The sequence below is a fragment of the Protomyctophum bolini genome, assembly GCF_963924005.1.
Source record: "Protomyctophum bolini genome assembly, chromosome: 17".
In the NCBI taxonomy this organism is placed as follows: Eukaryota; Metazoa; Chordata; class Actinopteri; order Myctophiformes; family Myctophidae; genus Protomyctophum; species Protomyctophum bolini.
In genome coordinates, this window is record NC_137878.1 from 28,794,935 (window position 1) to 28,807,727 (window position 12,793).

At 42.1% G+C, this 12,793-nt stretch overlaps 2 protein-coding genes across 2 annotated transcripts in view; both read right to left on the reverse strand.

The window, feature by feature from the left end:
• Positions 1-381: 381 nt before the first annotated feature.
• edn1 (endothelin 1) lies at positions 382-3,372 on the reverse strand. Its single transcript, XM_080787518.1, has 5 exons — positions 3,118-3,372; positions 2,688-2,841; positions 2,414-2,560; positions 1,987-2,085; positions 382-1,331 (listed from the first exon to the last, which is right to left on the reverse strand). The coding sequence occupies exons 1-5, from the start codon at positions 3,176-3,178 to the stop codon at positions 1,196-1,198; spliced, it is 597 nt and encodes a 198-aa protein (XP_080643644.1). The 5' UTR covers positions 3,179-3,372; the 3' UTR covers positions 382-1,195.
• Positions 3,373-6,816: 3,444 nt separating this feature from the next.
• The window catches only part of hivep1 (HIVEP zinc finger 1), a 51,631-nt gene continuing 45,654 nt past the window's right edge, over positions 6,817-12,793 (reverse strand). The window contains exons 5-9 of the mRNA XM_080788278.1: positions 12,619-12,749; positions 12,315-12,490; positions 11,578-11,679; positions 10,324-10,856; positions 6,817-8,666 (exon numbers count right to left, since the gene is read on the reverse strand). Coding sequence (XP_080644404.1) covers positions 7,398-8,666; positions 10,324-10,856; positions 11,578-11,679; positions 12,315-12,490; positions 12,619-12,749 — 2,211 coding nt within the window. The 3' untranslated portion in view covers positions 6,817-7,397. The remainder of the gene's footprint in view (positions 8,667-10,323; positions 10,857-11,577; positions 11,680-12,314; positions 12,491-12,618; positions 12,750-12,793) is intronic.

Below are 12,793 nucleotides of genomic sequence, written 5' to 3' on the forward strand. Positions count from 1 at the left end.
TTAAAATACTTTATTTATGGGTATGATTAATGACCCCCATTATTCACAGCTGACCTGCCTGTGGTAAACCAATGTGTTCACAGTGGCAATGAAGGTTTGTGCTTTTTCAAACTACTGCTGTAGTTTCTTTCTTTATTTCTATATTCCAAGACAGTGAACTCTCACTTAATCCTGATTTACTTAGTTGTGTGCAGGTGTGTTTGAGTTTGTAGATTGGCTTTCTTTTGGGTGTGTGACAGTCTTGCTTTACTGTGCTTTGATGTGAGATGTCTCTCTATTCGGCTAATGGTCTAATAAGCGGATGGTCTGTAAGAATCAACGATGGCGTTAAATGATTTAAATAAGTAAGTCACTATTTATTTTTGCAAAATGTGGCCAGAAGTTGGCAATGTGTTGACACAACATTTCATAGAAATGACAAAGCATGAACAAAACATGATATGATAGACCAATATGACCAATAAAGTACAATGTGTAACATGAATAAATAAAGTAGAAGGTAAATACAATTTACATTAAATATTTAGTGAAACATTAATTTACAATTCAACATGTAGAGAAAACTCCCAAGAACCATTACATAGTCGCAAAAAACGGACTAAACATGGAATGGTCTGCTACATTAATGTACACTGTACTGTACTGTACTGTACTGTACTGTGAACAGTGTGCCACAAGGCACATGATCATTATGCTCGGATAGGCTTTAAGGTTTTTGAATCCAACTGCATATTGGACAAAAACTGAACTTTGAAATTGGAATCACAACTAATACTGGGATTATTATTTTCAGCAAAGCAATGCCATTGGTTGTGAAGTCCCATTGGTGGTCTTTTCAACAATATCAGAGTGATAGACTAGACACCTTTTTTATGATCATGTCTCCTATCCTGAGATGATCACTGAAGATCCATTTTAGTCCACAAGGGTCAAGTCCTCTCTATTAAAGTCACTTGAACTCCCAGTATTGGGCCTGACTTTTTCCCTCATATTTCCAACGGAGAGCACCCAAGTCCTTTCGGTGGCAGATGGACTTTTTCCACTGTCGCAGAGCCCACTTGCCGGCCTTGCGCGCAACATCGGATGCCTTTCTGAGGGACCACTGTACACAGAACGTGGCTCAGTAATGGCAGATGTACGGAGAGGAGGTTCCTCTATATCTGGCAAGGTGTGCAGATTTTCAGTCTTATTTTCCTTAGGAGGCTGTGCTTTCTCCCTCCCAGGCTCTCGCCCTGTGGTGCTGCCTCACCCTCCACTTCTCCAGCAGCAGGCGAGTCTTCAAAGCAGTCCTGAGTACAGCTGACGTTGCTCTCTTATCACTGCCGTTCACCCTGTAGACAAGCGAGGAAAGGAGAGACAATCAGCATTCTCAAATTCAAACCACTGATCGGCCCTGATTGTGTAGAAGGAAAGCTAAGCTGGGTGGACATGCTGCCAGTCATTACATTTTTGACAGAACCCAAGGTATGCTAGGTATCAGGTCCAGTACAGTTTTAACCTGATACACATAGCAATGTGAAGTTTCCATTTATTAATGTGTCAGAAAGAGCAGACACTTGGCGTCGTAAGATGGTAGTGGGTTTCATATAAGTCATGATGATACATGACAGCAGTTGTGCCAGTGTGGGGCTCAACTACCCCACATCAATTTGACACTTTTGTGAGGGGAAGAGATACAATTTAATTCTGGGAAATTCCATAAAATCCCAGCAATTTACCGTGTCTCAGAATTATTATTTTCTTTTTCTCATGATGATTTAGAATTCTTTGCTTGAGGGATGTAATTCCTAAAAAGTCTTAGCCCTAAGACACGATCAACTAGCCTATAAGTGACATCGTGCAGGCTCATTATGCACGCATAATGATGCCTCTGAGATGTTTTGGCCCACTAAAGACCTGTGCCTTGAAGTTATAATTATCGTGTACATTTATTTTCCAAATACGCTTGTGGTATTTGCCACCATCACTCTGAGCGGTTTGTCTTACCTTTTAATCCTGCTCGTTTTGCCTGCCAGCGTGTGTTTGCACTGCAACTTGCCATCGCCCTCGGCTGAGAGGATCACCTTGTCTGTCGACATATTATACCTGTGCACAAGACATAGAGTAATATTATTGGAATGGTGTACACTTTCAATTAATTACCCCATGTTTTCATAATATTTGGGCGGTTTAAAAATATTTAGGAGATAAGGTTACAAAACTAGTTTCAACATGTCTTATAAATAGATAAAAGAGAGCATGGAAAGATGGATTGGATTATTGGGCAGCTACATGATCAGTTACAGACTGAACGCAACAACATTGCTTTGCAATGGCTCGAACAGTCTTATGAATTGTTTAGACAAGTTGGAACTACGATAAAAGTGCGATATGTTATTACATAATAAGCTGTAGTGCTGTAGCCTGTACGTACCTGAGGCGGTTTTCCATCTGACAGAAGTTTGCACACGCATTGTCATTTTCTCGGACGCACTTGCAGCGCGGGTCCTTCTTGGTGACTTCGGTCCTGACAGCGCGCCTCTTCCTTGGAGCGCTACCCAGACCATAGGAGACGATGCGTCTGTGGTGCACGGGGAAAAAGAAGAAGAAAGAAAAAAGCCAAATTAGAATCAATTTGAGTCGAAATTGTGAACAACGTAGAGCCAGTATAAGTTGTAGAAGAACTATCTTTATTGTTATTCACTCACTCTGGCGTGTTGACCCATATGATATCCAGGTGACAGAAGTAGACACACTCCTTGTCAAGGAACGTGGCGCAAGAGCATCGTTTGGTCCTCGCGTGGTGCACTGGAGTGACCGTGGAGGAGGCAGTGGGCGTCTCACCGGCAGGAGCTGATAGGGCTGCGATTAAAAATAGAAATGTAGTATTTGTTAAAAGTACAAATGTAGTTGGCCTGCAAATTAAAAACGACTATAATTCGCCATTGCTAAAATATTTTGATATAGTTGGATATTTAGCCTATAAATAGACGTTACATGCAGGGTAAGAAATGTAGTGTTAGTGTATGTTGTAGTTGTAGGCTAATTAGTCTTAATAGAATGTGTCGTGTATTAATTAGAGACAGTGTGTCGAATAGCCTACTTAAATTAAAGTTTTTTTTTTTTTAAATATCTTACCTGTGTGCAAAATCCCAGAGTACATCACTGACAACATGGGAAATAAAATGCGTAAATCCATTTTCCCTTTAAATCAGTATAGCTCCTACAAACAAATTATTGATGCAAGAAAATGAAATAATCCGTGTGTTTCAAAAGTTCTAAAAACCCAGCAAAAATCGTGCATGCCTCTGACTGGAGCGTTCTTTTAAGATACAGCTTAACTAGCGCAAAGACATCACCACCCGCTCAAATGTCTTTCTGACAGTGTGCGGCCCCCACATGTGCAACCCAAGACTTTATACAAGTGCTTTACCACGTCCCCTCCTCCTCTCCAGTCGCGTGTACTAAAGTTCTGGCCTTTGGCTTATTCGCAGACAATGCTGTTTGTTAATAGTCACCGATAAGCAACGTGCAAGCCAAGATAAGAACTTTTGAAATTCCTTGGTTCCGAGTGAGGGATGGGGCAGACGCTGTGTGGCTGTGACTGTGCCAAGTTCTTATTGGACTCCCCCAGGCGAGCAATTGCAGCATTCATACAGCAGATGGCAGACAAGTAACAACTATCCCAAGCAGGTTCATAATAATGAGGGATCCTTGTAGGAGTTGCATTTGAAAAGGAAACTAACCTAAATATCGAAGAATTACAATGCGGCTGGGGGGCGTCGTTGGCCAATGTTTAATGTTGATTAACTTAAGGTAATTACCAGATATATTTCCATTTAAGCATTGGGCTATGTCAGTTGGATTGCATCAAATTAAGAAATTAGTAGTCTACACTGAGTCCATATGGTCTGCATCAAGTGCACTACTAGACCCCTGAATTAGGAAATCCAGACTGCAGTAGATTTAATGTGGTCATTTAATGTGATGGTTTAAAAAAGGAATCTGTCTATTAGGCTACACCCAACATTATAGCAATTTAGAAAGTAGGCCTGCCCTACAATAAGCTACTATACAAACGGCACCATGATGACAGTATAATCATATTTGTGCCTGGTACCTTTGTTGCTTCAGTAATACATTTCACTGGCAACAGATAATTAAGGAGTATTTGAGTAATTATGTATCATACATCATGTTCAATTATGCAATTACTGGCTACACAAGTCATTGTCAGCCAAAACAGTTTTTAATAACACCATGGAAGGTGTATGTATTCAAGAGATGCTGTGCTGTAGGTAATGGTGTGTGTGTGTGTGTGTGTGTGTGTGTGTGTGTGTGTGTGTGTGTGTGTGTGTGTGTGTGTGTGTGTGTGTGTGTGTGTGTGTGTGTGTGTGTGTGTGTGTGTGTGTGTGTGTGTGGAAAAATCTAGTGTTGGAAGGTGGTTTTACGGGGAAGTACATTTAATCTAGTACTGTAGGCTACTCTAGTACAATTTCGAGGTACTTTTACTTTACTTGAGAATTGCCATTTTCGATGAAGCTACTTCTACTCATATTCCACTATACACTTCAGAGACAAATGTACTTTATACTCCACTACAATGATTTGACAGCTTTAGATACTAGTTACTTTTCAGATTAAGATTATTATTACAAAACATATATTAACCACTTAAGCCCTATTTTATATTTTGGTCATTAGAAAATAATCAATAAGCTGAACTCATACAGTATAATGTGTAAGCCTGTAGATTAGCTATTTATGGAAATCTTTGACATAATCTATAAGTAGGCTATACTGTACCATTACTACTTCAAGATTATTTATACATGGGGGTATTGCTGCTTTGTAAAAAATCTGAGTACTTTTTCCACCACTACACTGTGACTGTGACTGTGTGTGTGTGTGTGTGTGTGTGTGTGTGTGTGTGTGTGTGTGTGTGTGTGTGTGTGTGTGTGTGCATGTGCGTGTGCGTGTGTGTGTGGACTGTGTGCGCACGTGTGCATGCATGTATAAAGTGGAAAAATCTTAGGTAAAGCATCCTGATATCGTTCTGTGGTCCCTAATCAGAGGCTGGTGTTAAGAGTTTCCACTGGACAGGGGAACAAACTGCTCAAGGCAGCATAAGAGAATATATCTGGTCTCTCTCTGTCTTTTCTCTGTGCAGGAAAGCAACAAGCTACAGATTTCAGCCATTTCCTCTTCACAAAATAGTTAGTAGATATGGTTTGTGTCATGATTTGGCTCTTTGCAGCTCTGCGTAAGAGAACGTGTAAAGCTTTGGAAGCTTTTGGGAATTCTGGGCCCAATGACAACATACATACTGCAAGAAATAACAAATAACATGGCATGCAATTTAGGCTAATAATTAAACTATTTATTAGACTATAGGAATATGTTATGCTTACAAATTTTACATTAATGCAGATGCTGTTTGGTGGGTTATTTACTTTAACAAAAATGACTGCTTTTCCACATTGCCTGCAGGGCTTTGACCTTCTGCATTAACAGGCAGTGACCTCTAGATGCCTCTGTTGGCTCACCATAGCACCTCGTAGGGTTTCAGCACCAAGGAGTGATAGACAAGACATTTCTGCGCCCCAAGAGAGATATGAGGAGTTATACACTAAAGTGGTGTAATGAGGAGGTTTTCATTTTAGTGCTTTTGGATGAAAGCCACTGCTGGTTCCCTCATTGAGTGGTGTGGTAATAAGTTTCCTTCACAGAAGCTGGTTGTGTTCTCGCACTCACGCAGAGCTTCAATATTCAATCCCTTATTAAATGAAGCCCTTGGTTTCCTAAATTAAAATCAGAATGAGGTTCCATCCCTCATTGAGAAACCGCTAACAGTCGGCCCTGTCACTCAAATGAATGTTCGGTTCAGTCATTGAGGCAGTGATTGGACAAAGCCCTTGGAGAACTCCTCATAGTGACTCTTCTGTTTAATATGGCATAACAATAATATTTAATACTGGCATAACTTTATTTATTTCCTTTAAGTCTAATTGTTTTGCTTAGAGGTTTATATGATATACAGTCAGAAATACAAATGTGTACCTGGGAAGGGAATTGGGATGACACTTAATAGGCCTATATCCAGAGAATATGGCTGGAACTTGGGGAAACAAATACATCATCATATTATGCATTATAAGAATTCTTCAGACTATATTTGGTTACATTTTTAACACCAGGAATTTGCCGTTGTTAGTGGGCCAGTGGTTTCTGGCTGGTGTAGCTAGCGCAATTACTGGTAATTGAGTCAATCATAGAGACAGCCATTTAGTGAAATAGTTCAGGACGGGGTCCATCCCACAGCTGAAATTCCATTCAGTTTCACTGTTTCTTTAACAAAAAGCTACATTTTGGGCTTGGCATTATGTCAGAGAAGGATATAATGGGTCCAGATTCTACAGGGCCACAGACTCCAAGCAAGTAATCTACTGTATATTTTAAATGTATGGCTTGTGGCATTGTAGCAATGTGTGGAATAGACAAGAAACAGTGCTTGTTAAATATATTTTGAAATGTAAGAAAAATATCAGGCCATTCTCAACAGCTGACCACCATATTACAAAATGCTAATTTCCCAAGGACACAGCAAAGTCAACCCGTTTTACTTGATTGTCTTAATGCTACTCTTGCAATGCAATTACAGTATTTAGTAACTTTAATTTGTCTCTGCATCTATTATCAATTTACCAATTGTCTTGTTACCTGAATAAAAATACATAAACTATGCCAATACTTGGCATAATTGGATGCCAAATTCAAATTCAGTTTGAATGTGTGTAGTGTTTGAAATGAAAAGACAGACTCTGCTTGAATGTTTGTAAACAAAGATTTACTGATACAGTTCATAATATTGATACCGCAATGTAAAGCTACCATATTGCACATACCTATGGACTTATGAATCATAATGGGCACTAGATGGAATATAATAAATAGGTGAACACAACATCTGTACACATAAACATTGCCCCAAGATCCATAGAAATGTACATTTACCAGTACAACATTAATTTTTCAATATTTACGACAAATTTTGCAAAATAACTGATATCCGTTTTCCCTGCTCCTACTTCCATCTTTCGAACACAAATAACTACTGAATTCATAAGGAATTATGTACAAGGTTCCTAAACAAGAAACTCCAAAAAGGCACAAGTGTCTATACAACATGTACAAAAAAAAAGAAATTGTCTCGAGCTGACGTGAAAGTAAAAATAAAACGATTGGTCATCATAATAAACACAGTCATTATATGATTGCACATACAATATGAATGTCAGATTCTGTGCTTTGAAAGGCGATTTGCAAAGAGACAAACCCCCGAAGAAGTGTTTTTCAGTCTTACAAAGTGACAAGCATTACAAAAAGAGAACAAAGAAGAGCTTTCCAATTGGGGCTTTTCATGTAGCGATGACAAGTCTGTCTTCATCATCGCTGGATGCCTCATTGTCATCGTCAGTAACCTGTTGCCTGGATTGCACTGGTGGCCTTTGAGGGGCATGGTCATTGGTGCCCCTGGCTAGTAACTGGTTGTCTGCTCCACTGTAGGGAGCTGGTGTTGGATGCTGTGGTGTTTTACCCCTTGCCTCCTTCTCCACTGTCTGTGGTAGCTGAGTACGACTTCCTATGCTGTGCCTAGCGCCCACTGATGTCACTTCTGAAGTGGTGCTTACTGTTTGAGGGGTTGGTGTCGAGTAGGATGAGTCTCTCCTTGAAGGTCCCGGCTCAGTTCGCACCAACTGGGCCATCGGAGCTGCTGGGGATTCTGGACTACCCTGCCTTTCCGAGGGCGCAGGAAGAGGACTGATGGAAGGAATGAGAGCAGGCAAAGCGATGTTGACGAACTGCAGACCAGGGATATGTGTTTGGGTATGTGGATATGTGACGGTACTGCTCTGGGAAGTAGGGCTTGCAGCCAGGACTTGCAGGCCCAATGTGGCATTGAGGGTGAGCCCCTGCTGGGGCAGCAGCTGTGCAGAGGCCAGGCCTGTGTTGGTCAGCCCCATAAGGTTGAGTGTTTCCAGACCCATTGGCTGTAGAGTCTGAGCCTGCAGACCAGTGACCTGTCCCAGAGGAAAGCAGGGCACAATGCCACTGATGGGTTCCGGGAGCACCAGGGGCTGGGTGGGGGAGCTCTCATGCTGGGGTAAAGTGTTTGGAGCTGGCAGTGGACTAGTGTTCCTGTGGATGACACTAACTGCAGGGATAGTGAGCTGCACAGGGCCCGCCTGTAAGGGCACAAAGGTGGAGTAAGCTGCCAGACCAGCAGGCACCAGCTGGATCCCTCCTATTGGGACCATGCTGTATGGGGAGCGAGCAGGCTGCTGGGAGTGCAGGGGCAGGTGGCTGAACAGGTGGGTCTGGACCCCTCGTGCAGGTGCGTGGATTGGGCCCTGGGCAGGCTGCTGGGAGTGCAGGGGCAGGTGGCTGAACAGGTGGGTCTGGACCCCTCGTGCAGGTGCGTGGATTAGGCCCTGGGCAGGCTGCTGGGAGTGCAGGGGCAGGTGGCTGAACAGGTGGGTCTGGACCCCTCGTGCAGGTGCGTGGATTGGGCCCTGGGCAGGAAAGTGCATGGCACCTTGAGGGGCATAGGAAGAGGTCTGAGTGCTGCGATCTACTGGGAAGCCAGACTCACTCGTTGGCACAGTTGGCACGCCATGGGATCCATCCTGCAATAGAAGTTAAATAATAAACATTAACTCAAAGTGAAATGACATGGGAACCTCAAACCCGTCAAAACCAACCTGCGCACCATGGGCAACCGGGCCTTCTGCTCGGCCGCCCCCGAACTGTGGAATGCCCTCCCCGCCCACCTGAGAGCACCACAGTCTGTTGACTCATTTAAGAGAGGACATAAGACTTTCCTTTTTAACAAAGCGTTTTTATAGCATGTTTTAAATTGTGTTCCCTTTTCTTAGATGGTTTTAATGATGTAATGCTTCTTATGTTTTTATTTTTTGCTTACTGTAGCACTTTGAGATTCAAACTAATGTAAAGTGCGTTATTACTTGCGCAAGCAGAGCGCGCAAGTACTAGTTTCGCCCAGGACGATATTCGATGCGTATGCACCGTCCCAGCAAATGACGTAATGACTACTTGTGCCTGATACGGCAGTGGTGCCAGATTATATACATGTATACATAGGAGCATTACCTTTAATCCTCCCGACACTAAAACATATCGCCATTACGTCACCATCGAAAACCAATTACACTCCACCCTGGGCAAGACCTATGCAGCGGTATTTTAGCGGAAGTATTGCCCAAGGAAATGACGTTGATGCTTTGGAAATCAGTTTACATTCTCCGCGAATGAAACAAGTGTTGTGATTGGTCTGGAAAATATCGTATCCAGGGGAAATACATCTGACGGATATTCCGGAGGATACGTCCGCCGATAGCTTCTCTGCCTTACGTTGTGACCAGGCTTTTCTTTTCGCAGATAAGTAAGCCTGGGACCGAGGCTAATTACACTCTGGCATTGGGTCCTTTAATCCACATCTTTATTACGTCATCATTGAGAGCTACTTATACCAGTTATACCCTGACATCATATGCTAGGACGGTGCATACGCATCAAAAGTGGCGCAATGTAACCACAGTATACCGCTAATCAACTTACAAATTACATATACATCTACACAGAGGCATTTAGTATTAATATCACTATAGTCCAACATTAAGTAAATTTAAAGCAATTGACAATTTAAAATAAATAATTAAATAATCATACTGTATACGTGATAACATATTTTATTTCAGTTTATATACCTTTTCTTTTCATCGGATATCGATGATTTATTTTTCTTTGATAAACTAAAAAGGGATCCAGAATAATTCTAAATCAATAAAACTATTTCTTTTATAGATAGAAACTTGTACCATACTTCATAATACTACTTTTTTACATGCATAAAGTAGGTAGGTAGCAAATAGCTAAACCTAATAATTCAACATTTCAAACGTTCCTTCACAGAGAAGCTGAGATTTGTAGCGGTCGACAGTACAAATGGCCTACTAGTGTGCAACAAGCAAGTAGGCACTCGACAGAGTGCAGTTCTAGTTATTATTATTATGGAAACATTTTACAAATTCAATGCTATGAGAATCAACTTTTTAAATTGAAAAATGGCCTGTCTATCTTCTTTTTTTTTCCTTTTTTTACTATTCACCTTTGCAGAACAATTAACAGAGCTGTGCAGAAGTGTGATGCATGCATGACTCAAGGCAAGGGGTATGGACAGGAGAGGAAATTAAGGTAGACACTACTAGAGGAGACAGGGAGGGACAAAGAGAGAGAGAGATAGTTGGAATGCATAGGTCTCACCTGGCCGAGCTTGTAGCCCTTGCCCGGTGCTGGGGGACTAGGGGGAAAGTCAAAATCAGGGTAGTCGATAGACATCTGCCTGCATGGTGATACAGGACTCATCATGTGCACTGACTCTGTGTCTGATGCGAAGGGATCCGAGGTCGGGGGAAGGGGTGGGGGGTTGTTGGGGAGGAGGCCAGGACTGGAACTGGACACTAAGGTAGGCATCTCCTTGCTCATGGACACGGGGCTCATCATTGGGACAGACTCTGTGTCCGAAGTGTGGGAGTCAAAATTCCGAGGCTGGGACACCGGGAGGGGAGCTGAGCTGATGGACATCTGGGCTAGCAGGGCACTAGGTGGTACCTCTGCCTGGTGGTACGGGAAGTGCAGGGGGCTTGCTGACACAGATGGATTAGTGGACAGGCCCGACTCTGCCTGACTGTCTTCCTCCTCCTCCTCGTTGTCATCATTGTCCTCGTCATCGGCACCCTCTGAGTCCTCGCCATCAGAATCAGGACGGTCAGTGCTGCCCACCTGACTGCGGTCTCCTGCAGTTGCAAGGTAGAAAGAAGGAATGCTGTCTGAGTATATTCCAGAAAGAACACTAGTCATCCGAGCTAATGCATTAAAGATAAGCTCATAGGCAGTGTTTTTAAACCACTTTCTCATTCATTAAATTCACCACTGAAGAATTACCAGCGCCACAGCGGTGGTGTTTCACACCCTAGACCAGTATAAAGTCCCTAAGCTAGGCAAGAGAGAGAAAAACAAACATGCTTTTAGAGAGTTGGACTACAGAACGCTTTCAGGCAGCTTCGCTCTCTCTCTCTCTCACTCTCTTTTTTTCTTCTAAAATTAGACGCAGCAATTTCCTCTCTAAATGCTGTGCATGCCGCCCACATGCGCTCAGAGTTAACAGGGGAAGAAGATGCATTTAGAATTTGTAATTAGACTGTGGCACTGCTATTGATCCGCACAGCTACAGAGCACAGGCAGGGACAATCGGCATCATACATTAGCACATGCCATTAGGGGAACTATTTAAAGAAGGGCTTTCCTGTTGCTCAATTCCATTGGGTAATGGTGCGAACTAAAATTTTTGCAGTTTGATTTTATAACATTCTGAACAAAACAAATAAGCAACATGTAATATTCTACTGGTAATTTTACTTTGAACCAACAGAAGTATAACATGTGTATGGCTTTGCAACACACAATGGCCCCTGTGTATTTCCCAGCAGTTCATAGCCGAACAGGGAAACACTGTACCTGAGTCCTCGGTGTCGTGATCGTCTAGGAGACCCTCGGGAATGCCCATCTCCATGCATTTCTTACTGTGCGCCTTGGACTTCATGTGTTTGGTCAGATTCCCTGTAACCAGAGAGATAAGATGCTTCAGGGTGGGTGGAGGTTGAACAAAAACCTGGTGGGAGTTTACATAAAAGAACTCTGCTTTCGGATAGGATGCATGTAACAGGTGACTAACGGAAGACATTTTTAAAAGAATGTGGGTTGCTCTGACACTGCAGTGGCGCGTGGGTAGGTTAGTTTGAGAACGAATGGTGAATCATCCTCTCAGTACTAGAAGCTATTCGGATAAAAAATGCCTGGTTATTATCAAGATTTATATAATTTCAATGAACATGGACATTCTAATCACGCATAATTACAGTATTTTACACAGTTGTATTCTAGAGTGGAAAACACATTATTGGTAGAAAAAAGGGCATACATTTCTATTCACAAGCAGCTCTAGTTAATGTTCAAATGCATTTTAAATGGAACAATTTTCAGATGCCTGAAGAAGGTCTTTGACCGAAACGGTGCATTTTTTCTGAATAAATGGCACAATTTAAAACCTTTACATAGAAGTGCATGTATTGTTTGTTAGACATTTTTACTCTTTACCAAGGGTGCAAAATACATGGATTGGACACCCATTTATGAAAGTAATAGAATGTATTACTATTCAAGACAAGTCCAAATAAGCAAATCCGCACTCTCACCTTTAGTCTTGAAGGAAAAGTTGCAGTGGGTGCAGTGATATGGCCGGACATCAGAGTGAGTACGGATGTGTTTGCGTAGCATGCTTGGTTTCTTGCAGCGAATCCCACACTCTTCACAGATGTATTTACCACGGCCACGGCCACGCACATACACATATTCCTCGTTGGATTTGTATCTGTGGCGTTGATGACAGAACCATTAGTGTTAAATAAACATAACTTTGCATTTCAAATAAAATACACAACTTGACAACTGTGTTGTTGGTATGTGAGTAATTATGTAATTATAAGATTGTATTCATACCCTCCATCAAATATTTTGACACGTCTTGGTTCTGTTTTGGATAGATCCTTGTCTGACTCACTGCTGGGCTGTGTCTCGGGCTGGCCCTTGATTTTGCTTTCAGCTGTTGCAGACTTTTGTGTTATTAGCACCTGGCAATGCGAAGAAAATAAATATTATAATTACATCACATAAG

Coding starts and splice junctions, on each gene's coding strand:
- edn1 (XM_080787518.1), bottom strand. CDS start 3,178: ATGGATTTACGCATTTTATTTCCCATGTTGTCAGTGATGTACTCTGGG. Junction 2,561..2,687: donor ATATGGGTCAACACGCCAGA/GTGAGTGAATAA, acceptor CGTGCACCACAG/ACGCATCGTCTCCTATGGTC. Junction 1,332..1,986: donor AAAACGAGCAGGATTAAAAG/GTAAGACAAACC, acceptor GCTTGTCTACAG/GGTGAACGGCAGTGATAAGA.